Source organism: Typopeltis vanoorti, chromosome 6 (genome assembly GCF_054136105.1).
Source record: "Typopeltis vanoorti isolate ZY-2024b chromosome 6, IOZ_Tvanoo_1.0, whole genome shotgun sequence".
In the NCBI taxonomy this organism is placed as follows: domain Eukaryota; kingdom Metazoa; phylum Arthropoda; class Arachnida; order Uropygi; family Thelyphonidae; genus Typopeltis; species Typopeltis vanoorti.
In genome coordinates this window covers 80,128,424-80,155,905 of record NC_143554.1, presented here as the reverse complement: position 1 = coordinate 80,155,905, position 27,482 = coordinate 80,128,424, and the positions used below count along the sequence as shown (strand labels likewise).

The following is a 27,482-nucleotide window of genomic DNA, read 5'->3' as shown; positions in this document are numbered from 1 at the left end:
TTGAGGTGTTCCCTTATGCCAAGCTATTCACAAATCAGAACTTTTACGAAACTTATTCCAACTTTTTCGTTTGTGTATCCGACATAAATAAATGCTTTATTGACATCATTTACGCACGTCTGTGATTGCTTTAAACGTTATTAAACCATTGTATACATCTGCAAATGAAGGGAAAAAAGCAGTGATTCGCTATACGACGATAATCTGGATTCGAATGTCGTATGACCGGGGTATGCCAGTATATTGACCAAATAATCGATTTTTTTAAATGTTTTTTTCCCTAAGCTAATAGAGAATATAATAAGAATTTATTATTTATTTATCCTTACATAATATTTAAGTTACATTAGAAAGAACATTTAAACATCATTATTTAACAATTTAGAGAAAACAAAATGCTACTTAACAACTTAGTATTTTTTAAGCTATTGAATAATGTTTGTACTTCAGCATACGGTTTTTACTAATCTGTTTCTTTATATCATTAACACTAATTTATGTAACATAATAAGAGTCATAGTTATCCCCCTGGACACGCAAACTAGGTTTTTATAAAAATTATTTTATTATTTATCACACGAGAGGTCATAGAACTTATTCTATGCTAGTGTTGGCTTAATCACAGTAATACCATTACAAGAATCTGGTACTGTTGATCTTTAGACAATCCTTATGAACCTTGGATATTTTTATTTTAGGTAGTATGTTTTCCATTATATATGTGATAAAGACAAACAGAAACCTATGAGCAAAAGGAATGATTTTTTACGAATACAACAATGCAACAATCTCCCAGTTTTGCATTGTTGCAAAAGTGGAACATTATTGGCTGAAAATAAACTAAAAATTAAATTGTGATCGAAGTTACATATTATAGATTTTTATACACTTTTTTATTAAATTAAATTTAATTTTCAATTAAACATTCAATTAAAAACCCACCTCATTCACGCTGTATCCACGCAGGTTGTAAAACACAGGCAAAATGATATATGCTGATACCATTACTCCGATAAATTTGCCAATATTAAAAGCGGCAATGTCGGTTCCATATTTATACACCTCCGATGGGGATCCCAGCATGGCATTTGAGGATAAGAAACTAGCCATAAGAGAGAACGCTATCGGGATCACGGCCATGTTCTTCTCAGCTAAAAGAAATTCCTCGGTCGTTTTTTGTCTACCTCCAGAGAACCGGAAGAAGATACCAATCCCAGTTGAAATAACCAACACAGCACCAATAACGACATAGTCTACAATACCGAGAGTGAGAATCTGTTCCATTTCATTACCTTAGCGGTACTTGGATATTTTGGAGATATTTATGGAATATATGCAATGATTATTCCTGTAAAAGACTACTTCTCTTTATATGTATAAAATACTTATGAAAAACAATATAATTTTTATATGAAACATAACGAACAACTCCATATATTTTAGTTTTTACATGGTTTTATTAAATAACTTTATATAATTTCTATGAAAATAATAAGGAATTAATATTACGTTTAATATTTTTGAGAAAATTTAAAAATTACTTAAAATGTTTTCTAAAATTATCAATAGACATAATACACCTTTAAATTTTATGTATCATAAAATTATAATAAAGTAGGACAAAAGACAATTTTGGAATGGAATGAAGCATAATCGACCGTGAGATGCCCATACATACATATATAGGGTAACGGATGGCAATGCTGAACCAATGAAGTTTAACTGAGGTTCGGCTGTTGCTGTTATCCTGGGTTAATGAGTTCGCTCTCTTAGGTTTTGCCCTAAGGGAGCAATTGAGTCTTCGGGGAAAGTGTTCTCTGGCACTACCCGCTGAGGGGTACTTGCCGGTGAATTATTTTCTTCGGAATTTGAGCGGTTCTGCTCGGTGGTCGGGGAGCCCGTCACTGAGTGGAACCAACGCTGAGATATGGACGGTCTTTCGCCCACTATGGAGTGGCCTAGAGATCGTCCGATTTTTTGAGATTATCACCTTTACTTACATAGTCGTTGATTAATTAATACCCCTAGGGGGTAATGGATGGCAATGCTGTAGCCAATGAAGCTCTAACTGAGGTTCAGCTATTGCTGTTACCCTCCTGCCATGATTAGAGCCTTAATAGCTCAATAACACCTTATCCATACACTGTCCTCTATAGAAAACGGGGAAGATGAATAGCATTCTTGTTTCGCACCTTAAAGCCTGTCCTTATAAGAAATATAAGCTTAAAATTTTGTTCTAGACATAAGAATAGAAGCCCTCATGCTAGCTTTTATTTTCTTCTCTATTTATTTATATTTATCTTTTTTTTTTTTAATCTTATAGTACGTTTTATCTTTCCTTTATTTTATCATAAGTGCATACGTATATTTAAAGAGGTACAACTAAATAATAAGAGTATCTTACCTTATGGAAAATGAGAATAAAAGAGAAATACTTCACGTGCGAAGTATATTTACAGATGTGCCTTTCTCTGCAAAGAGGTACTGCTAGTCTTTCCTTACCAATTATCACGGAATTCTAGATAGGCACATCTACTATGTATGAGCTTGGTTAGCAGTGTGTGTAAAATTGCTACTTTTCAGCCTTACGAATTATCAGCATTGGAGTCGTCAACTATCAGTTTCATTTTAATAGCAGCTCCCTCTGGTGATCATCACTTAGTAGAAAATTTATCAATAGGGATATCCTTTTCTTCTTTCTCGCTTCGTATTACTAGAGTATTGCCTTTCAAATTTCTAGTTTTTCTTTCCTAACGTATCGACTAAGTGACCTGGAGAGCACAAAATCCTGTTTTGACGAATCAGTTTATCCGCCTATTTTCAGGCAACTTTTTTCTCGCACTAATTTTTTCTTGCACCCTTATATATATATATATATATAAGGGTGCAAGTTTTTTTTATGTAGAAATTTCAATTGTAAGTATTGTATATAATAATATCAGTAATAGTGAATTAATTTATAGTATTACTTCGCTGTTAAAATAATAAAATAAAATAAATAAAAAATATAGACACTAAACAGTTTCTCCTGCTTAAATCATTTTATTGCCTTATATCACGTGATGCCATTTTTATAATAACTTAAGGTTAATATTTATTTAATTCTTTAACATCAATTCTTTATAAAGGGAGGGGTTTCAATAATAGGGGGGGGTGATAAGTAGAAAATCATTCGCTTTTCTTGGAGTATAAAATGCAAACAAACAAACAAAAACAATTTTATTTTGTATATTTATTTTCCTTAATGAAAGACAAGGAAACAGATTTCGATTTATTTGACTTGTCTGCTATCCGAATTGCTCCAACCTTTCTGATTACATACTCGTACAGTTAAACTACATTATCTATAGTTCATTTTTATTTCGTGTTTCTTGTCCTTCTAAACACACATCACGATATGTAAAGGTACTTGTTATATTAAAGGTACGGGTATTTTTTGTCCGTGCATGCAGTTTTGTTATAACAAGAACGTTAATCATTTGTAAGGAAGCGATTAATGACTGAATTGCGCATGCTCACAGGCCAGTTTGTCTGTTATAAAAATCATAAAAAAATGGGAGTTGTTCCTTTTGCACCTTTTTTTCCTACACGCACTTATCGGATTAAAACTAACGTATTCTCAAACTATCAGAGGGTATGTTTCTTGGAGGATTGTTCTGTCGGAAGAAGGTAACAGACAAAATATAGTTCCACCTAACCACAACTTAGTAAACTATACCTCAATAAATTCATCTTATAAAAGCGATGTCTTTTGGGTGACGTACTAAGGCTATGTCGTGAACAGTTTACGTTAGGAGAACGCTAACAAGAGAAGGCACATAGCGAAATATACTACAGTACTTCTTTTATTATCCCCCCCTCCCCCTTCCTGTTTTTTTTTGGGGGGGGGGAAACGGACAAATTATCTGTGATAAATCAAGTTTTCTGAGTCATCTAATACTAATTCTGAACTGTTGATTATTTTTTTGTTATTAAAATGAAAGCAGTTTTGCAAAAGAATTTATCTATAATATACCCACGGTCCATGGGGTTCTCATGTATCCGTGAAATTCCAGATAATGTTGCTAAGCACAACTAGAAGAACCTGCTTTTGATTATTCAGGTTAAGACGGTACTACCAGCTACAAAGCATGAGGACTGGATGTACTAAGAGATGGTAGACATTGTTATAACAGTTTATTGGAATTTAAACAGTCTAATTTGAATAAGAACAGAAGATACATTGTTGCTATTTAGTTATAGGAGCAGTAAATTCAGTAATATTTATTTCTGAAGAAGAAATATATCCCCGGACTTTTGCTTTGCTAACATATGTTGAGATGACAAAGTATAAACATCTGTTTCTAAAATATCTCTGCTAATTCTTACTTAGTTTGTTACTTAAAATTAACAAAATACATGACTAATGCATTGCACTTACCTTAAAAGAACATCCAGTACAAAGAATTTAAATAAATGATTGTCTCATGACTGTTCGAACTAATATGTCTTCACGCATGCGCGTAGTTCAAACATAAAGTACTTTTTTTTTTTTCCCAGTTATAACATTAACGTATAAGAAGGTTAATGTTATTCAAATGAAAATAAGCATGTGAAGAAAGGCTTAGATACAGTGCCAACATTATGATTTGTTCAAAAGCCTCGGAGCACCAATAGATGGCGGAAATGTTGAGTGTGTGTATTGAAAAGTTTCGTGTTTCGTGCAGCTGAAACATCAAAAGTATAATTTAGTTTTGACAAACACGCCACTCTTTCGTCACAAGCAAAAAATGTAGACGTGACTTAACAGGTGGGTCGTGGGAATTGACATTGGTGATCTGCGATCTATCTTTTTAGAGGAAATGTCTCTTTCATAGAGTTAATTCTTGCTCGCAGTTGAAGGTCTCAGCTGGTTATCTTTCAATTTTGGGTAACTTTTCTATTAATTTATTTTTGGATATTTAGTGAAAAATTTAGTCGTAGAGATAATTCTATTAAATTTATAAAAAGCTATTTAATAATATCCAAATAGTTCGCACACCATTTTTCTTCTTTCATATTATTATTATTTCAATTCTCTGAAGATGCCTATCTGGAAAAAAAAATTGGATTTCCTTGACAACTTTTGTCTTTTGTTTTTATTAAATTCGCAGAAATTTCAAGTTTAGGTAAATTTCCATGTTTTTGTGGTCAGTTCTGAGCATTTCTTGAAAACTGACTGCATTTACACAAATGCAAAAATTCCCCTGTTTTTGTGGTCAGTTCTGAGCATTTTCTTGAAAGTTGACTGTATTTACACAGATGCAAAAACTAGAATAAAGCGGACTAATACTTTCCTTAACGCGCAAGCTTTCTATAGATACGTTTTCAAAGGCACAGGCGACTGGCTTATTAATATGCATTTTGAGAATGATTTTTCACATCTCGACAAAGAGATATTAAGATCCATATAAAACAGACATGCCAAACTCGTTTACCTCCAAGGGTATTGGATTCAGAATTATACATCAAGAGTCGGGGACCGCAACATAAAAAAAAATCTCGAAATAAAGAGCAAACAGATTTTTTAATATTAACATTAGAGTATATAAGTACAAAATACAACCATGTTACAAAAATACATATAAAATATAAAGTTTGTTTACATATTTAAATAAAATTATTCATATCTTTTTTTGAAAAAACTTGAAAACGTTTTTCATTAACGAAATCTTCAAATTTTGGTTGAATTTGTTGAGCTGTAGTTATCTTCAATATTGCTTACACATGCTGGTCTGCTAATCTTGATCTTTCCGCAGTTTTATTATTCTTTAAACTTGATAATAGTTGTCGCATAAATATGTGCTACCGAATATCGATAAAATACGTCTAATTGCACCTAACACATTGGGATCTCGATCGATTGATAAATAATTATAGGACTTTGGAATTCCAAAACCCATATATGTTTGTTTCAATACGGAATCACACTGAATTTCGATTAATTGCAACTGTAAATTGTCATCAACAGTTTCAACATTAATCGATAGAGAAGTAAATAGCTGAAACTGATTTTCATATTTCTTAAAATCTAAAAATCTTCTTTCGAATTCATTTTCTAATAACTTAATTTGATTGGCATATTCTGAAAATTTCAATTTCGGTAATTTTTGTAATAATGATTGACAATATTCAAAATGGGATAACTTTTCTTTTTGAATTTGTTTTTGCCAAAGTAATAATTTCTGTTTGAAAATTTTAATATTGTCAAATATTAACATTTTCAAACATGGTAACTACTTGATGTTTGCGTTGTAGCTTAAGATTAAGTTGACTAAGGTGACGTGTAATGTCAACTGAAAAAGCCAGGTCCTTTATCCATTGATCATTTTTTAATATTTCACATTCATAATTTTTCGATTCTAAAAAAAAAAAAAAAAAGGTAATTTCGTCCAGCAATTCGAAGAATCGCTTTAAAACTTTATGACTGGAGAGCCATCTAATTTCTGTATAATAAGGGAGATCGCTATATTCACTTTCTATATCTTGTAGAAAGTTACTAAATTGGCGATGATTACGCCCACGTGCACGAATATAATTTACAATTTTACTGACATTTCTTAGGACATGTCCAATATTTAAAACTTTGGAGCATAGTGTTTGCTGATGAATAATGCAATGAAAACGTTGAAAATGATTATTACCTTGTTCTTTGCATCTTTTAAATTTGTAACAACTCCGTTAACAACACCAGTCATCGCAGGAGCACCATCAATTACCAGACAAACCAGCTTTTTAATGGTGAATTGTGTTCATTCAAAACTTCCATAAGGGCGTCAAAAATATCAACTCTAGTTGTTGTATCGTGCATAGGAATAATTTCTAGAAGTTCGCTTACTTTTAAGTTCATATCACACCCACGAATAAAAACAGCCAGCTGAGCGATATCCCGTACATCTGTACTTTCGTCAATTGCAAGGGAATAGGTCTGAAATGTTGGAATTATTGATTTTAGTTGATTCCTTAAGTTCCCGGCTATATCATGAATTCCGCCAATGATGTTTCGAGATAAGCTTATATTTTTAAATTTCTTTAATTTTCATAATAAATTTAGTTTAATCCTTTATCCAAGCGTGAGAAAACAAAGCTTGCGCCTGAAAGTATCTTCAGGACTGGGGTAAGGTGGTACAACACCAGGACAACTCGTTGTAAAGGTGGAGCAAGCTGCCAACACTCATATCTCAGTATCTCCCATAATGCAAAATTTGGATTGCTGTGGTCAGTGGATGTAGCCGCATACGAAGACTTGCTCGTTAAAATTGATACTTAAGCAGTGGTTTAACAAGATTTTTTGAAATGACAAATAGAACGTTATTTCCTTTAGAAATTGCAGAGTAGTTTGGCGTATAAAATAATCTTAAGTGAAAATGTTAATTATTTAAGTATGTTTATTTAATTTGGTGTTGTCCAAAGTTAAATAACCATATTGGTTACAAAGTTTGGCGGGCCGCATGTTACTTGTGGGTGGACCTTTGACATTCCTGGTATAAAGTATATTTAACTAGAATGCAGAAATTTTAATCAAAATAGTCGCACGTGTTTTGATCACACTTCTGCATTTAAATTAAGATTATCTAGTTGAATTTGAGAAAGACGTTTGAAATATGAATTTTAAGTACGAATTTAATGTACTTCAGGGATTATCTTTTATAATCAATAAATACATAAGAAAACTCTGATCGAAAGGTGTCTATTTAAAATTATGTGGAAACATCAATGTGGCTTCTACAAGAGAAAGTCGATGACATCATACTTGCACTCTCCGACAATTCCAGATAATGTTGCTAAGTGCACAACTAGAAGAACCTGCTTTTGATTATTCAGGTTAAGGACACTACCAGCTACAAAGCACGAGGACTGGATGTACCTTGGAGCATCTCCAAGGATGTGCCTTGGAGATGCTCTCTCACCAGTCCTGTTGAAAAGTGGTTAGAGACCTAATTGAACATGGAAATAAATGGGAACACTATCAGGGACGGCTCGTGCATAGGCACTACAGAACTGCAGGACCCCCAAGTTTTATCGATATATAAATATATTTATTAATTTATATTTACTTGCAATATTTAATTTTATCATCAACAATCCTATACAATTCTCTTATTTTGTATAAAAAATAATAAAAATCCATCGTGTACCACTTAGGAGGGCAAAGGACGCTAGCAGCACTGTGTTTATCACAGCGTCATATTGCTACGCGCGCGCAAGCATATCATCATAGTGAGATGCGAGCTATTAGCGTAATGCGGCACTGTCCGTCGCGCAGTTCCACTGTTGTTTATATGCAGTTTGCGCCAGTAGTAGAGTGCTCGTAGTGCTTATCGTGTTTAGTCCGTCTCTTTAAATATTTGGACATTACAATTAAAGACATAACATTTGTTATAGTTTTTATTTTAGAACATTATTGGGGTTCTGATAATGGATTTCATTTTCAAGTAATTTTGAATTATACCAAACTGTATAATTTTATCGATAATAAACAATATTTTTCATGTTTAATTTTTTTTTAAATTTTTATCACAATTTTGATAGTTTATCAAAACACACCTACACTGTACTTACAGTGTGTATGTATATTTCGAAAGTTGCAGCACCCCCACGATTTCAAGCCACGAGCCGCCACTGAACTGTATACTATTATCTTTTGAGACTCGTAAGGATTTTTACACATTATATCAAATTTAATCAAGGCAAGTAAGAGCCAATTATGGGTCTTGTGATAAACGAGGCAAAGACTTCGTTTTGTATCCAAAACCCGAATGAACAAGTTATTATTATTATTATTTATTATTTTTTTATGTAGTTGCACCTAGGGAAGGCTCTATAATCTGGAAACGAAGCGTTTCCCGTAGAGACTACATTTTAGAAGAGATTGCTAACAATCAATAGAGAAAGTTTCAGTTAGAAAGAATTTTTTTAAAAAAATATATTATTTTTACGCTCCTAAATACAAGAAGATTAATGATGTAACTTATATCACACAATTCGTGGTCGTGGATATAAAACACACTTCTCTCAGTAAACTTCTTTCATTTGCAATCGTGTTTTCATAGAAAGAGCGAATCCTGCTCGAGGGCAGAATTAGCTCAGAGCAATAAATGGAAACACTAGAGAAAAAACTGAATTATTTATGGGTAGATATCCTCATAACAGACATTTGATCGTCTTCTTGACAACATCTACCTTCCCAACAGATGTTAAACAATTAAGAGAAAACTGCAGTGATTGTTCTGGAGTCGTGACCAGAGAGTGAATCCGTATTCAGCATCCTGAAAAGGTGAGCCAGAAAGCAGGCCGTTTGATTTGATATATGTATGTGCAAACACAAATGATTTTTTTTTTTTTGCTAGATAGGTGCTTTTCATATTCTCCGTTATCTGTAAAGAAAATGGATATGGATAGGGTAATACACACACACACACACACACACACACACACACACACACACACACACACACACACACACACACACACACACACACACACACACACACACACACACACACACACACACACACACACATATATGCTGTAGTGGAGCTATTCTTATTCCGGACACCACAAGGGAAACACAAATGATTGACAATTGACATTTATGTCTTTAGGGGTGAAGCAAGATGCTTTTCATATTCCCTGCTATCTGTTGTGGTTACAATGAGGGTAAAATTTGTGAGCAGTTTGCTCGCCCTGAATGGGCATGGATATTATGCATCGCTATAGGAGGCTAATATAGCTTTTGGTCTTCTATATTTGAATATGTCTGTTGGATCGTATGCTGTAGCTTGTTGAACCAAATCGTTGGGATGTGTGGACGTCTTTAGGAAATACTTGGATGCTAAGGATTGTAGAAAAGAGAAATTATAGGGAATATTTGTGTCTCTGTGGAGTTGATTGTTTCTAACACACCACGGGGGTTCAGAATCATTCTCAAGCACTTGTTCTGCACTCGCTGTATTTTGATAATGTTAGCATTAGAGGTGTGGCTCCAGGCTGGAGAGGCATAGTTGATTATAGAAGGAATCGTCATCTGGTATAGTTGCAATTTGGTTCTGTTGCTGAGCTTGCTGTTTCTATTAATTAGCGGATAGATCTGCGCTATGGTGGCTTTAGATGCCTTTGCGCACGCAGACTTGGTGTGCTGATCGAAAATAGCTTTTTGTCGAGGATTATACCCAGGTATTTTGTTTCTGTCTGCCAGAGAATTTTAGTATTGAATAATAACGCATCTCCTACAGGAAACATTGGCCTTTTTGAGAAAAGAACGGCTGAGCTTTTCTGGGGGTTGACTTCCAATCTCCACTTAGAAAACATGATCTTAAAAGAACTGGGCGATGGACTGAGTCCTTGACTCTTTATCCCGTCATCTGAATGAAGAAAATCTGAGTGGGTGGGATGTTATTGAGCTAAAAAGCTCTAGTCATGGCTGGGTAACAGCAATGGATCAGCCTCAGTTAAAACTTCCTTGGTTCAGCATTGCCATTTGTTACCCTGATTAGTAAGTAAAGGGTAAAATCTCAAAAAATCGGACCATCTCTAGGCCACTCCATAGTGGGCGAAAGACCGTCCATATCTCAGCGTTGGTTCCACTCATTGACGGGCTCCCCGACCACTGAGCAGAAACGCTCAAATTCCGAGGAAAATAATTCACCGACAAGAACCCCTCAGTGGGCCGTGCCGGAGAACACCTTCCCCGGAGACTCAAAGTGCTCATTTAAGGCAAAAATCTTAAAGAGCGAACTCAAAAACTCATCACCCAGGATAACAGAAACAGCCGAACCTCAGTTAACTTCCTCGGTTCAGCATTGCTAATTGTTACCCTGCAAGTCCTAAAAAGGACTTTGTTCACCTAGAACACATGATCCTTACAGTCCTTATATAAAGACTGGCTTAAAGGGGCGAAACAAGAATGCTTTTCATCTTCCCCATTATATCTGTAGAGGACAGTGTAGGGATAGGGTGTTATTGAGCTATTAAAGCTCTGATCATGGCAAGAGGGTAACAGCAATAGCCGAGCCTCAGTTAGAACTTCATTGGCTACAGCATTGCCATCCATTACCCTCCAAGGGTACAAATTTTAGTCGCCTCGTACGACATGCATTGGCTACATTGGTGCTATTCTTATCCCGGCAACCACACGGGGAACCAAGAACACATGATATCTCTTCTGATTTCATTTAATTTAATTTTTATTAGAAATATAATTTGGTGTTATCTACGTATCAGCATTTATTATGAAAATAACCTGAATTTAGGCATCAGTCATCTTTAATTTCACACTGTAATATAATTAAACACACACACACACACACACACACACACACACACACACACACACACACACACACACACACACACACACACACACACACACACACACACACACACACATATATTAACGTATTTTTCGGAAATATGGCTGACCTAAATAATAATTAGGGACAGTTATTGATAACTTAGTCGGATTATAGCGCCATCTTTTACAAATAGCTTCTAATACTAATGTTAAAATTTACTCCTTGTATGCACAAAACAATAAAAAAGCTTCTGTTCTTTTTATGTATCTGTTTATAATAAAAATATTATGCTTTTTTAATAAATTTGTCTGCAATTTACTTTTTATCTGTTTATACATTTGACTGACATCGGTCCGACTAAAATTATCTTTATTTTTCGATAATTGATTTAAGTACACCTACAAAAACACACATAAAAATATACATTAAAATCCGAACAAAAGAATCCAGATTTCGTTGTTAAGCTTAAAATTTCTTACCTGCCATACATATGTCCTGAGCACAGAAGCTGCGTACTGTCGAATCAGAGTAATACAGAGAGCGATGGTAGTTTCGTTCAGCAAGTGGGAAAGAGAATATTAAGATTCATAATTTTTCTATGACCTTCTTCCTGTGAATGATCTCCAAATACGTCATGAAACTTCCGCTTAGGCACATTGTGTGATATTCCGATGCGTTATATAACTATCTACTAATGCTTGCCTTTATCTTGTTTATTCAAGCCTTTTATTATTTCTATTCATGATTTTTTATGCTGTTAAAACATCTATAATGAAATTTAATTATTTTTTCCTACATAAATAAAAATAAATAGACATGTATCCGTTTTTAATGAATTAAATATATTCACCTATTGTTTAAGCTTATCAATTTTGAAAGCATTCTTTTGATTGGATTAATTTTTATTTATGCATTGATCACGTGATTGTTATATGGATTTTTATGATAGCCACAACTAAATAATTGTCGAAATTCTATCTCGTTTCACTAGTGCCATCTCGTGTCGTAAAACGTAAGTAATTATCCAAATTATTCGTGTCATGTGACCATGTAACGTAAATAGTCCTATTATCTAGCGGAGATTATAAGTCGAATTTTCATTGGGGTATCATTCCTATCTTCTTACTGTGTCATCAGAGCCATCATTTAAGTTACTCTACGGGATTTCGATACCGCTGTATTCCAAAGAGCCTCAGTGTACGATAACAACGTCCAGCGGTAAGCACGTATCTTTACTGAGCATTTTTCTCCCAAGCAACTTTTAATTTTTCGTGTATTTATTATAAAATGCATTAAGTTGATATCTTAACAATAACAGAAGCAACTATATCAGTAATTTATTGATCCACTTTTAATTTATTTATAAATATTTTGACTGGGTTGTTTATTTGTACTTATACTGGTAGATTTATTTATTTGATTCAGTTGACTCATTTATTTGTACTTAGACTAGTTGATTTATTTCTTAGACTGACATTTATTTATTATTATTTAATAATGAAAAAATTGATTTAAGAGTTAGATTAATGTATTTACCTTTAGATCTACTGTCATTAATTTATGATTGATTCACCATCCTTATATTAATTGACTTATGAATTTTCATCATACATTAAAGTTTCAATTAAGTATTTATTCAGTTTATTTGATTGATTTATTCGTCTTGTAAATGATTATCACAATTCATGTTTGATTTCTAGAACAAACATACAACCCTTTTAATCAATTTCAGATTTTTTTTAAAACCCAGAACAGGATTAGGGTCCTTAAACTCATTCCGGAGAACATTATTAACTATTTTTAGTCAATCCACCGATGGTATCATGTACTACAAGTTTACAACCTTTAGTGAATAGAATTTACATAAAAATAATAGTTAAAATTTCAGAAGATTATTCCACAAGCAAGCTGACAAATCGACCACAGCACACAAGCAAAATTATAGACAAAAGATACCATTCGTAGTCGGTAGATGGGGGCTTTTATATTGATGACGGAATGTAGCATAGATACAACGTTATGTGGTGTTGATGTGGGATTTCGTAGTGTGGACAGTGGCTTGTGTGCAGTGCCTTGGCGATGAGTCATTGATCTTTTTAGAGGTATCACTTAATAATAATACATTTAGAATAAATTTAAAACCATTATTTTTCTAATTTTCAGTGAAAACGTGAAGATGGCGTTAGATCGAGGATTAGTTGTTGCTGATTATCTTGTAATTGGAGCGATGTTGCTCATTTCCGCTGCCATTGGAGTCTACTTCCGGTTTTCTGGAGGAAAGCAAAAAACAACTACAGAGTTTCTGTTGGCAGGTAGGAATATGAATGTGGTTCCAGCAGCTTTTTCGTTAATGGCAAGTATTCTAGCAGCGACTACGATTATTGGAGTTCCAGGAGAGGTGTATCGATTTGGGATAGACTTTATATACATTAATCTGGGTGTTACGAGTGGGGCGATCATATCAGCAGTTTTCATAATCCCGGTATTTTTCGGATTTAGCAGTTGTACCGTCAATGAGGTAATAATTTCTAATATTTTGGTTAATTAGTATAGCAACCATCTGTAAAATTTGTATATCATTTGTCAATGATAGTTCGTTGGTTTTCTGAGAACGTTGATTCTGACCATTGCTTAGGTGCTAATGAAACTATACTAAAACTTGAGAAATTAAAAAAAAAAAAAAAAAAAAAGACGGGGGGACTAAAGTCACAATCCAGGAGGGGGAATCTACATAATTGAAGAAATTATATACAAATTAATATTTAAGATAATACGCAAGGAATAATGGAAATAATAAAATTAAGAGAAGGTAGAAATAAAAATAGATAAAATATATATATATATATATATATATATATATATATATATATATATATATAAGGGCGGGATACGCCTTATTATACAAAAAAAAAAAAAAAAAGAAAAAAAAAAAAGAAAGAGTGATCCAAAAGAGAATAAATAGATATCAACACAGTCATAAATAAAACTGAACACAGGGGAATATCAAAAATGTTCCCCTGTGTTCAGTTTTATGACTGTGTTTGTATATATATATATATATATATATATATATATATATATATATATATATATATATATATATATATATATATATATATATATATATATATATATATATATATATATATATATACAGGGTGTTCGGGATAAATTTGACATATTTATAATTAATTATATTTTTCCGTAAGTTACATGTATTAACACACACTTCTCTTCATTTAAAAGTTTGGACCCTTCTTCATTCATATACAAGATGTCAGAAAGGATGGATAGCTGGAACCCACCTGAATCATGGAAGAGAATAACTTGTATCATGATGATTCGTGCCCGCCATCAAAATAAGGATATTACGACTGCTGCCCAATGCTCCCTGAATACAGTAAAAACAATCAGGCATGAACTAGAGACTTGCAATGGTGACTACGAGGATGTAGCAAGAAGAAAGATCCCTAGCAGACGATCTGATTGCGTTCGTACAGCAGAATTCCTCGCAAATCTGCAGGAACAGGTGTTGAAGAACCCTGGCATTGGAATTCGGGCTTTGTTCGTGGAGTTGCTAACTGTAGTCAAGCCCTGGATAACAAGGGTAGCCAATGGTAGGCCGTACGTATGGCAGCAGGATTCGGCCCCTTGCCACACCTCTGGGAAAAGTCAAAAATGGTTGTCTGAAAATTTCTACGACTTCACCAGTCCAAATGTTTGGCCTCCAAACTCCCCAGACCTTAACCCCATGGATTATTTTGTATGGGGCGCAGTTGAAAAAGACACCAATCGCACTTCCAGTAATACAAAAGCCCAGTTAATGGATAAAATTAAAACAGTTTTTGCGGCCCTTCCCAGGGAGACTGTAGCATCAGCTTGTTCGAGGTTCCGAAGCAGAATTGAAGCTGTGATCGATGCTAATGGTGGTTATTTTGAGTAAATCTTGTTGATAGTATTGTAATTAACTCTGCCTGTAATGTTTTTTTTGTCAATTCATTAAATTTAATAGATACAAAGAAGATTTTCTTTTTCCTTACGAAACTGTCAAATTTATCCCGAACACCCTGTATATATATATATGTAGAAAAAGCAGAAATATTTAGAACTCAGTACGGAGATGAGATGTTTACCTCTAAAACCTACAGGATTATATAGATTCCGTTAAACAGAGATGCACTCTAGATGAATCCTTATTGGAAATTACCAAACAGGAATTGGAAATCTCTCCTACAGAAGAACGGAACCGGAATAGATAAAATACGCCGAATTGTTATAGCCTTGTGCAAGACAGTTGACTAACCACTTGACATCTCTAATTATCCTGGTCCCCCATCGGAATAATTAAGGATGTTAAGAGAACACGTGATAATGAGTGCTATTATGCTTTCAAAATACCATTAAAATCACCATAAACTATAATATATATATATGCACACTAGGGGGCTCCTGGCTGGTAAGCTGGTTCTCCTTCAATTCTGATGACTTGAGACATGAGACAACAATGTGTTTGTCTCATGAAGGTAAACCCATTGTTGGACGTTTCAAAACAATGAAGAGACAAAAAACGTGATATAAAAACGTTTCAAATTTCGGCTTATCTTTATATATATATATATATATATATATATATATATATATATATAGAGAGAGAGAGAGAGAGAGAGAGAGAGAGAGAGAGAGACTTTTTTTTTTTGTAAACTTCGAAAGAGCATTTAACAAAGAGACTTGTACAGCACTGTATAATAAGCAAAGTTAAAATTGAAGAAAAGTAAATAGCTTTCAGTAGAAATCTCTACCATAAACAGAAAGCCGCTTCTCATTAAGTTCTGAACCCCCCCCCCTTTGCAACAGATATACTGAAAATTAAGACATGATAAAACTACTCTAGAAAAAAAAAAATGTGTGAATGTCATCGGATACGATGATTTGTTAATGCCAACGCTATCATCTTTCAAACCAAACGTGACCTGTTGATAATGATAGATAGTTTAAACTTAGCAGCAAAACCATACGAAATGATGACAAAAACCAGCAATAAAAGGGTATGGTAATAGTCAAAATATCATAAATTGTGTACAGTAAAATATGTCAAGATCAAGACGATAAGAAAGTCCGACATGTTACGGAAATCAGATGCATAGTAAACCTCCTCAGAAAGTGCTAAGTGATCGGAAACAAAAGCGACATTCATAACTAAGAAAACGTACTACAAGGAATATAAACAGATCTTTAGGGAAGATAAAATCAGTATGAAGTATTTCTCTGTGTGCTTCAGAAACATAGACACTGAGAGCATTTGAGATACATTTGAAGTCGTGCAAATATACCGCTTTACGAAGATTAAAGTGATTTTAAATGGAAAGATGGAGAGAGAGAGAGAGAGAGAGAGAGAGAGAGAGAGAGAGAGAGAGAGAGAGAGAGAGAGAGAGAGAGAGCATAGATAAATATTTCGAAAGAGCAAAAGAGAAAAATTGTCAGCAAATATTCAAATACGAAGTTAGAAATAGTTATGCAATAACTGCCTGCGTTGGTAACTATCTTTAAACAGTTCTCTGGTAGCACGCATTTTATTCTATAGCAAAATCATCCTGTACGTTAAGCAACAATGATTAAATTAAAAAAAAATGTTCATTATTTACAAAAACTGAAACCAACCGAATTTCTCGTCTGCTTCTATAATCCTCTCGCAAAACAATTCTCACAAATTCATTTCATGCTTCTTTACATCCATTGTTGTTTTATTAATTGTTACAAATGCTTATTTAAATATGATTATTATTATTTTTGCGCTGTTTCTTAGAGTAAGTATTACATTTAACGACTTTTTTCCGACTATGGATTTGCCATTTTAGGAATTTATTAACACACCATCATTACTTCCAGTATCTGGAAAGAAGATTCGGTAAAGCTCTTAGGATACTATCGTCTGTCGCATTTTTACTTCAAATGGTGAGTACCACACAATTATACAATACCGAAATCAGTGATAATTTATACAATAATGAATACTTATCACTATTTTAGTTGAATATTCGGTTTTCATTTCGTATTTACAGATCATGTATATGTCAGTAGCTTTATATGCTCCCTCGATAGCCCTAAGTGCTGTCACAGGCATTTCCAACTGGATATCTATAGTAGCCGTTGGGTTCGTGTGTACTTTCTATTGTACTTTAGTAAGTATTGAATTCCTTCAAAATGATTTATTCAGTCATTTAACTATTTCTTTAAATCTTTTGCATAAGGACTGCGTATTACAATAACCCTTTATCTTTTTCTGAAAGGGTGGGATGAAAGCCGTTATTTGGACCGATGTCTTCCAAGCCTGTTTAATGTTTACGGCTGTGTTTGTGGTCCTGGTCAAAGGTTCTACTAATGTTGGAGGAATTACCGATGTGTTTTCTATCGCTGAAAGAGGCGGGCGTCTTTCTTTCCCTAGGTAAGCACGTCTATCAGTTTATCCTTTTATAACTACAGTGAAAGTCCATTATATCCAGAGTTCTCAATATTGAAAAAAAAAAAAAATGACGGCTGAACAAATTAGTTTTGTAAGCAACTTCCCATTCTTGTCTAATAGGAGAATAGGACAACAAATACACTGACGAGAATGACTATAGAACGTTAATTCGGAAGTTCAGGATGAACAAATGAAAAGAGTAAAACTGATGGTTTTAATTTGTTGCACGTATGGTTACTGAGTATGATTTTAGTGCCGATTAGAATCAATTATTTTATGTAAATTTTAAATGCATCAAAAATTCATGCTTCACTTCATCCGGAAAACTGAATAGAATTGTTGCACTGTTTGATCATTTTCACATCGTTGTCGCCCTCACGAACATATAAACAACCGCATCGTGTTTCCTTATTTCCTGATATGACTAAACAGAAAATACTGTTTAGTCATATCAGAAACGGCATGAAAAGAGCTCCCTAACGGTTACCATGGCTACCGGTTATACCTCTGTGTTGCAAGCACAGACCATGTTCGACTTTGAATAGCAGTAATGACTAAGGAACAAGTAATTTTGAGAAATGATTTTTAAAACAAACACCAGTGGCGGCCGGTGAAAATTTTAAGTGGGGGTACTGCATATACAAAATAAGAAAAAAAAAAAAATTCAATTTTTCCTACTCAGTAACCAATTTATTAATAAGTAAATTTACATATTATAAAAATTGCTTTATTAAAAATATTTCACCCTCACTACGAAGACACACACACACACACACACACACACACACACACACACACACACACACACACACTAATAATAAAAGTTTTTCGTACACAGAAATAACGCGTGAATGCTTAAAATATATCTGTAGCGGCATTGCATTAGATTGTAGTACATTTGTTTCGTGTAACGATAATTGAGAAAATATAATTCTTTTTATATTTTCAACAGTGACACTCGTCATAATTCAGCCTTGTATCTATAATAAATATAATAAATAAATAATTATATATAAAATATATATAATAAATATAATAAATAAATAATTATATATATAATATATATAATAAATATAATAAATACATAATTATATGTTATTCTAACAGAATAAAATAAGATTTACCAAAAATATTTCACTCTCACCACGAACACACACATCAGTAATAAATGTTTTGTATCTCACAGAAATAACGCGCGCAAGCATATAGTTTATCTGTCGCAACACTGCTCAACGAGCAATGTCGGATTCACTTGTTACGTGCAGGCAGAAGTGCAAACGAATATCGGTTAGTCTAGCTACAATTGGCCGAACGTGATAATTACGACACTGTGTTAGATCCCAGTGCATTTGTTTCGTAATCTAAAGCGTTAATCGAACAATTCCAAATATTAACTACTGAATCAATGTCGAAACATAAGCTGTAACTTTTAACATGTTGTATTGCATTTATGTAATATCGTAAGCATTGTTTGTTTGTTTTAAAAATCATTTCTCAAAATTACTTGTTCCTTAGTCATTACTGCTATTCAAAGTCGAACATGGTCTGTGCTTGCAACACAGAGGTATAACCGGTAGCCATGGTAACCGTTAGGGAGCTCTTTTCATGCCGTTTCTGATATGACTAAACAGTATTTTCTGTTTAGTCATATCAGGAAATAAGGAAACACGATGCAGTTGTTTATATGTTCGTGAGGGCGACATCGATGTGAAAATGATGGAACAGTGCAACAATTCTATTCAGTTTTCCGGATGAAGTGAAGCATGAATTTTTGATGCATTTAAAATTTACACAAAATAATTGATTCTAATCGGCACTAAAATCACACTCAGTAACCATACGTACAACAAATTAAAACACTCAGTTTTACTCTTTGCATTTGTTCATCCTGAACTTCCGAATTAACGTTCTATAGTCATTCTCGTCAGTGTATTTGTTGTCCTATTCTCCTATTAGACAAGAATGGGAAGTTGCTTACAAAACTAATTCGTTCAGCCGTCATTTTTTTTTTTTTTTCAATATTGAGAACAAATTTAAGTTTTTCATTTTTTCCTTGGGGGGTGCTGCAGTGTCGCAGTGTTTATGTACAAGCCGCCACTGAAACACATACACAATAATTTTTTTTTGGGGGGGGGGGAGTGAACGATGGAGAAGGATCGGTAATAATTAAATCAGAAATGGTTCCAAGGAATCGCATGGATTTTGGCTCAAATACTTGGAGGTGTTCGTACTCGATTGGTTCAATAATTTAACACACTATTGGAAACAGACTCAATTGAAGAGAGGAAGACAACCGTGTAAGACAGTTCTGAATTGGAGAAATAAACAAAAACGAGTTGTTCCAATTAATTACCGTCCAAAATGTGCCTGACAACAATATTTCAATTACTCGTTGGACTTCTAGCAACTTTGATTAGTTAGTGTTTATCAGTGCCAACCTCTACCTATTGAACTTCTACAGGAAATCCACAGGAGCAATTGCTAATTGACGAAATGAGTTTGGAAAAGACGAAGGAAATCCACTCCAGAGAAAGGGAGTCACTGCTCAATATAGTCCGAATCTTTGGTGAAAACATTTGTATGGACTTTGGACTTGATAAATGTGCGTCACTCTCCATATTTGGAGGGAAAATAACCGACACCAAAGGAATCGCATTTGCAAATGGAAGGAAAATTAAAAATTTGCCTCAGCACGAATTCTATAAATATCTTGGAATTCTTGACGCAGACATTTTAAGTTCAGAAGTCGAAAGGAATACAGTGTGCGAATATCTGAAAAGAGTTAGAAAAGTTTTCAAGTCCAGGCTAAATGGAGGCAGCACTGTAAGCAAGCAATACGTGGGCCATCCCTGTCATTAGATGCAGTGTAGGAATAACTGACTGGACACAAACCGATCTGGATGCATTGAATCGTAAAACACAAAAATGGAATGACAGTGAGTCATGCATTGTACCCACGTAGTGATGAGGATCGGTTATGACATAGCCAGGAAAGGTGGAAGATGTCTTTTTTTTTTTTTTTTTTTTTTTTTGCATATGAAGCAAACAGAAGAAGAAAGAAGAAAAGCGACTGTTGAATGATTACATCACACACACATACAAGGAGACAGAAGTGACAAAAAAAATCAGAAAGTTGGAAAACATAAATCACTCCATGGTCAGTAACTTAAAGATATTGAATGGAAAGTTGACACTCGCTTAACTTGGCAATGACATCAGTCGGGAAACATCAACAAAGAGAGAAAAAATGGGATCTCTTTTTCTGTTCAAGAAAAAACGAATGCAATAAAGGCGAAGATTGAAAAAATCTGTAACGATAGCAAATACCAACTGTGTAGAAATAAAGAAGAAACAGTGGATTATTTAATTAGTTCTTACAGCAAGATTGTCCATACAGGCTATAAACAAAGCATATTATAAATAATATGGTAGGCATCATTGTCGTCGAACATCAACAACACCTGACGTTAATTAATACGGCAATACCAGGGATTAGCAGAAGAAGGAAAAGTGTATTCACTTTTCCTTCCATCAAAGGCCTTGAAAAATTACAAGAGATCGAGATTTGGAAATCGAAATTGGTCGATTGTGGATTAAATAGATCAAGATTCATCGAATTATTTCTTGTGCGATTTCAAAATAAAATATTTGTGAAGAATATCATGTTTTGGGAATTGTAAAAAAAATCGTTAAATCTTTTTTTTTTTTTTTTTTGAACATTGATATCTTCTATGATTTAAAATTCCCTGAACTATCTCCTTTAAAATTTCTATTTTCACCAATGTACCTTTTTTTTATTTTCAGTTTTTCTCCTGATCTCTCAACGAGGTACACATTCTGGAATCTGATGTTAGGCGGAGCAGTCCTTGGTATTTCTGTGTACGGAGTGAACCAGATGCAAGTTCAGCGTTTGCTGACTACGAAGTCTGTGCAATCAGCAAGAGGGTAACTAAATTACACTGCGTTACAATAATTTTAGTTCTTTTCCTATATTTAATATTTTACCATAGTAAAAAAGTTGTTCTTACTTGTTTGTGAAATGATTTTAAATAATGTATTCATGACGTCATGTATTTATGTTAAAAAAAGATGATCATTGCCACAGATGATTTCAGCCTAGACCGCGCTACGCGCTCCGAAGGTCTAGTGTTATATAAACCTCCTTAAATTTTTGTCAGTTTTTTTTTGTTGTATACTCTATTGCACTAGGGTGGTTTTACTTTAAAATCTAAGATATATATTCTCTCTTTTTAGGGCGATTGCTATTGGCTTTGTACTGGCTGGCCTCTTTCACATACTCTGTTGCATTGCTGGACTTGTCTTGTATGCTAATTTCTATGGATGTGATCCGCTTTCTAATAATGAAGTCACTTCCGCAGATAAAGTAAGATTAGTTGTATTTTATATCGTAAAAATAATTAAATTATCGTACTTAGGCATCATATATTAATTATATATAAAAATTAATAATTGGGCAACTTCTTTTTTATGGGATTATAGCTTTTTCCGTATTTTGTGATGCAATCTCTTTCTTCGCTTCCTGGACTACCTGGATTGTGTGTCTCTGGCATTTTTAGCGCCTCCCTAAGCACAGTTTCATCTTGTGTCAATTCCCTAACTACAGTAACTATGGAAGATCTTATTAAGCCTAACTGCACTTCAGTGTGTGTATCCAAATATGAAGCTCTCGTTTCTAAACTGTTTGGTAAGGTTTAGTAACTTATAAAACTAATGTACGTTTTAAATAAGCACAAAGTTTGAATTGCATTCAATAGTCTTATGTTTGTTTCTTATTTCTCCCAATTTTTAGCATTCTTTTATGGTTGTTTATGTGTGGCTGCGGCATTTCTGGTCGCCATGTTTGATGGCCTGGTTCAAGCAACTCTTACCGTGTTCGGGATCATGTCTGGACCTGTGGTTGGCGTCTTCACTCTTGGTTTATTTACTGTGAGAGGAAATCAAAAGGTAGATAAATTTAATTTTATTTCAATTTTAAATTAAGTTAATATAATCGCAGTGGATTGCTTACTTTCTTTTATGAGGTACAACACACTCCTAAAAACCCAAAATGATTATTTTTGTATTTTTTTAAATCGTAGTATTAAATATATTCATTGTATAATCATTACGAGAAAAACTAAGTTAATGCGGTTGAAGCCATAATATTTATTACATAAATATGAGATTTTTTTAAAAAATATTATATTGTTAATTTTCATTAACCAATGAATTTCATTGTTGATCGTTTGAAATGTAAACGCTTATAATGACGTCAAGAGATGCACGTGAATCAATACGTAATAGTACATTAAGTGTTGTCAATTTTTTTTGATTGAATTTAATGTATTTGACAATGAAATTTGCTAAAAGTTGTCAGTTTTATATGGGTTAAAATTGTCGGAAATATGTTTTACTTTCAAATCGTTTAACATTGGTTGCAATCGTGATGGAAGAGATTGTACAACTTGATTTATTGGACTTGTGTTGAATATCCGCAAGAATTGCACTTTATTGACTTCACCACACGTATCTGGATATCAATCTTCCTCATTAATTTCGAGTGAATATTTCCTAACCTTGTAAATATTAATGATGCGTTAAATGAAGGCTGTCATCAGATATTCTGATATACATATCAAGACCATGAAGCAACTGATCTTTACATTAAAAAGTTATTTGGGCTATCGGAGAAGTGAACCTTGTTATGTAATTTTGGATTTTGGTCAACTCAGAGAGTATACTATCAAAAGATGCTCTGAAAATGTCAATAAAACAGATCGTTATTTTATTTCTATCAATAATTGCTAAGTTCACAAGTCTTTTTACGTAGCAAATGCGGTGCCAAATTATCTGACATGTATACTATTAAATAATATTTTTAATGTGTTCCATCCACAAGATGTGAACAGTAATACACTGGTATCGAATAAGGATTTTTCCTATTTTTATAAAAATAAAAAATAAAAAAAAACAAATCCGTTAACGTGTATTTATATTAATTCATATATTTTTTTTTTTGTAAAAAAACAACTAATTATAAAGAATTTTTTCTTGCTTGATTTCTTCAGCAAGATCTTTTCAAATAATAAAGTTTTAAATTTCTCGATTTAAAACTTGATTTTTTTATTTTTTATTTTTTATTAAATAGCTCGTGTTCATTGGACACCGTCGATCCAAATAGGTTTAAGTCTGGCCTTTGAGTGTTGTACATTTCATGTTTTAGCTTTGGCCAGACCGTAGTTTCAATGTATTTCAAATATAATGTATTCTTTTCCATTATACTGTAACCACTTTTTTTACTGGTCTTGGTTATAATGGACTTTTGATTGGTATGGTTGACAACTACCACCATCTCCTTCATCATCCTTAACCCTAACATTATATATTATTGTCTACAGTTGTGTGAGTTCTGTGATCAGTGGATTAAAACGAAATTATTTGTAGTGAGAAAAATGACCTGCCCCTATAAATATTTTAAATGCATTAATTTTAAACATCATTACTAGATTCCATTTTATATACTTAACTTAGGGCGTGATTATTGGACTTTTGACTGGAGTTGCATTTGCCAGCTGGATTGGATTGGGCTCTACTTCAGTAAAGACTCATCTCGTCAGTCTTCCTCTCTCCACAGAAGAATGCCAACACAGTCATCTCAATCTTACTAAAATTGAGTCCAGCGCCACCTGGAATAATTCATCTTTCCCAAGTCAAAAAAATCAAACTTTTTTCGAAGAAAAGAACGAGTAAGTAATGTACGTTTTCGGCACATCTATTCTTTTACTCAGTATAGTAGCATAAAATGAGAATATTCTTTTCCTTCCCTATTCAAAGAAAATTGGTGAGGATATAGTTTGATAAGAAAGCTATGTTCTCTACTTTCTAATACTTCATTTGGGATCCAGTTCATTCCTGTCTTGTGTCCAAGGGATTTCCATGCGATATCAAGTTCCTCTTTTGCAATTTCTCATCAACATTCATTTGGGTGTATCTCTGTTAGGTCACGTGGAAATATCCCAACTTATGAAGATTACACGTTCTTCTACCTATTCCTTCCACTGTCATTTTCGTATATTTTTATTCTTCAAACAATTACGTATTTTCCTTTGGTTGTGTTCGTATATTAATCTGTCACTTATTCATTGGAAACGTAATTAATTTCTTGATAAGTTCGGCTGCTTTCTTCGAGTTGACTATCCTTACTATGACTTCTGCCCTTTCTAGCTAGGTGATGGCCCTAGAAGGCACTAATGATCCACTCAGCATAGTTCTCTGGGCGACGTAGGCGAGTTTTACCACTGCGACAATGTGGGGGTCATTGCGGAGTAATTAACAGGTGGTAAGAGCAGATTTACGTGCACATTTCGATACTCTTTCTTCTTTCCTTGACTGCCTCTTTAACTTCCTGAGCCCACCATGGACTGGACTTATTTGATTTTTCGATTCTTGCAGACAACCTCACGACATGTTTCTCTGGATGAATCAATCAACTAACGTTTTTTTTAGGATCCGATACTAAACTGCCAAGTTTGGCTCTGGTCTTTGAATTATTTCGATTTTATTAAGTGATATTTGTACATTCGATCCGAAGTTGACCACCGAAAGATGCTCAACTTTGATCCTTTTACTGACAGACTTTTCTTTTCAATATGAAATTCAACTTTATCAAAACTAAATGGTGACCGTTTCTTATCCCATACCCATCTGAAAAAAATAATCAATATCAATAATAAATAATTAACTATTAAAATGTACGTCTGTTTTTAAATATCTTTACATAAAAGTAAATAGTGTTTCTTTTATCTCTTTTTCAGGTACGTGTTTCCTCTGTACAAGATAGCGTTCATGTGGGTTTACTTCTTCGGTTGGTTGGTAACTGTTGTCCTTGGCTACCTAGCAAGTATAATGACTGGTAATTGCCTGATTCTATTTTTGCTGAGATCTTACTTATTACAATAATGACATTGGCAACATACTTTCGTTCAAAATGTCATTGTGTTTAAGAGTTTATCATGCAAGAAGTCCAGGATTTTGTTTTATGTATAATGATTATTAAAAAATCCTTAGTATTCATTTAAAAATGTTTAATTTTCATATACAAAATTGTATGTCATTTAAGAAGACTTATTATTATTATTATTTATTTTTATGGTTATTAGAGCCGGTTAACTGCACATGATGGATGTAATAAATAGCACACAGTATGGGAATTTTTTTTTTGGGGGGGGGGGGGAGAATAAAGCAAGCGAAGTAAGCAAACAAAGAAAAAGTGAGAAATTTGCGACGATGAGGAAAAGATAATAAAAATGTTGTAATCTTGGGTGGGATTCCCGTTGAGCACGTAGTTTGTCTAAATACTTATTTCTTGTTATGTATTTTAAGTGTTATTTCGTATATTTTGTTTAACATTTTTAGTTTTATTTTAAATAATTTAATTGCTTTCAGGAGGTAACAAAGATGTTTCTCCAGAATTCTTAAGTTCAATAACTGGAAAATTGTGTCAGACTAGCGAGAAGAAGGAAGATCAAGTAAGTACGAAAGATGTAACACTTAATATAGCCTTTAGAGTCGATTATATCCTGCTTTCAACAATGTAAAAACTTTTCCTATAAAAGTACAAGAGCTGTTAAAACATCAAGAATATTTGATAAAAATGATTAGCGAATATATTACCATAACTGTGTTCAGCAATAGAAACTTCGTATTTGGTGAATTTCATTGTTGTAGTAGCCTAATGCATTGTTGATGATGATGCAACGACATCTACATGAGAAACAATTTTAAAGAATGGACTATGCATGCAGGTTTAATTTTTGAAATGTATTATTATTATGATTTCTTGAAAATATGTTTACTTATTATTCTTTTTCATTTACAGCCAATGAAAGTGGTTTCGCCCATTATTTAATGAATTCGTCTGCCATAATAGTCACTGCCATCATCAAAATTTCTGACTCATTTTAGAAATATCTGTGATATTTTACGACTGCTAATAAAATAAAGCCATGATTTGTAATTTTATTTGTTTTATTTCGAATTTAGATTCGAGATAATTAACCAATTCATTCCGAACCCCTCGTAAACATTTCATTATCTACAATCATCGGACATGACACATTTCCCAAATGTATTCAACAAATCGCATTTTCATATATAAAAATATTTTTTTTAAAATATATTTTATGCCGCTGTCAAACCGTAGCGCCATCTTTTAAACGCACGATGAACCAAAATATAATTAGATCTACTTGTAGGTTGAGTAAGATGAATGCAGTGTATGATATCGTGATTAAAGATGCGATCACATCTTTAATATTAAAAATAAAAAGAAAAGAAAAATAAGTGATCATAGTTGTGATCACTTATTATTAAGGTGTATTAAGGCAAACTAATCTTAAAGTTAAGCATTGAAGCTTTTTTAAAATTACAACCTCTTTGGGACACTAATTTGTTCGGTATATTTTACAATTTTACTGTACATTCTTTACAAGAATATTGTTATAAAAAAAAAAACAGCACGAGAGTGTTTCGTGCATCCTAGTGAGATGCAGTATTGTAGAGAGAAGTCACCATTGGCTTACATTCTTCTTGAAGTGATAATTTCTTCAAATTACTGAAAAAAAATGAAAATCTATAATTAATATGATTGTATTCCACATAGTATTAGGAAAAGACTTGAAATTCAATAAAATCAACACTGATATTAAATT

General features: G+C 33.3%; 1 protein-coding gene across 2 annotated transcripts; it reads left to right on the top strand.

The window, feature by feature from the left end:
* Window positions 1-12,462: 12,462 nt before the first annotated feature.
* On the top strand, window positions 12,463-26,784 carry LOC150105618 (putative sodium-dependent multivitamin transporter). 2 transcript variants are annotated; one of them, XM_090394945.1, is made up of 13 exons: window positions 12,463-12,530; window positions 13,476-13,830; window positions 17,199-17,264; window positions 17,372-17,491; window positions 17,600-17,754; window positions 21,577-21,717; window positions 22,027-22,156; window positions 22,273-22,477; window positions 22,583-22,737; window positions 24,304-24,518; window positions 25,587-25,684; window positions 26,218-26,300; window positions 26,651-26,784. In XM_090394945.1, the coding sequence occupies exons 2-13, from the start codon at window positions 13,489-13,491 to the stop codon at window positions 26,678-26,680; spliced, it is 1,740 nt and encodes a 579-aa protein (XP_090251071.1). In that variant the 5' UTR covers window positions 12,463-12,530; window positions 13,476-13,488; the 3' UTR covers window positions 26,681-26,784. The 2 variants fall into 2 exon arrangements, 1 of the variants encoding a protein (XP_090251071.1); XR_016548492.1 differs by lacking the exon at window positions 26,651-26,784 and having other exon boundaries at window positions 24,304-24,527; window positions 26,218-26,250.
* The last annotated feature ends 698 nt before the right edge of the window (window positions 26,785-27,482 follow it).

Bases quoted from the DNA above. Each gene is read 5' to 3' on its own strand.
- LOC150105618 (XM_090394945.1), top strand. From the start codon at position 13,489: ATGGCGTTAGATCGAGGATTAGTTGTTGCTGATTATCTTGTAATTGGA. The intron at 13,831-17,198 runs GTAATAATTTCT...CATTACTTCCAG, and splicing joins GCAGTTGTACCGTCAATGAG to TATCTGGAAAGAAGATTCGG. The intron at 21,718-22,026 runs GTAACTAAATTA...CTCTCTTTTTAG, and splicing joins TCTGTGCAATCAGCAAGAGG to GGCGATTGCTATTGGCTTTG.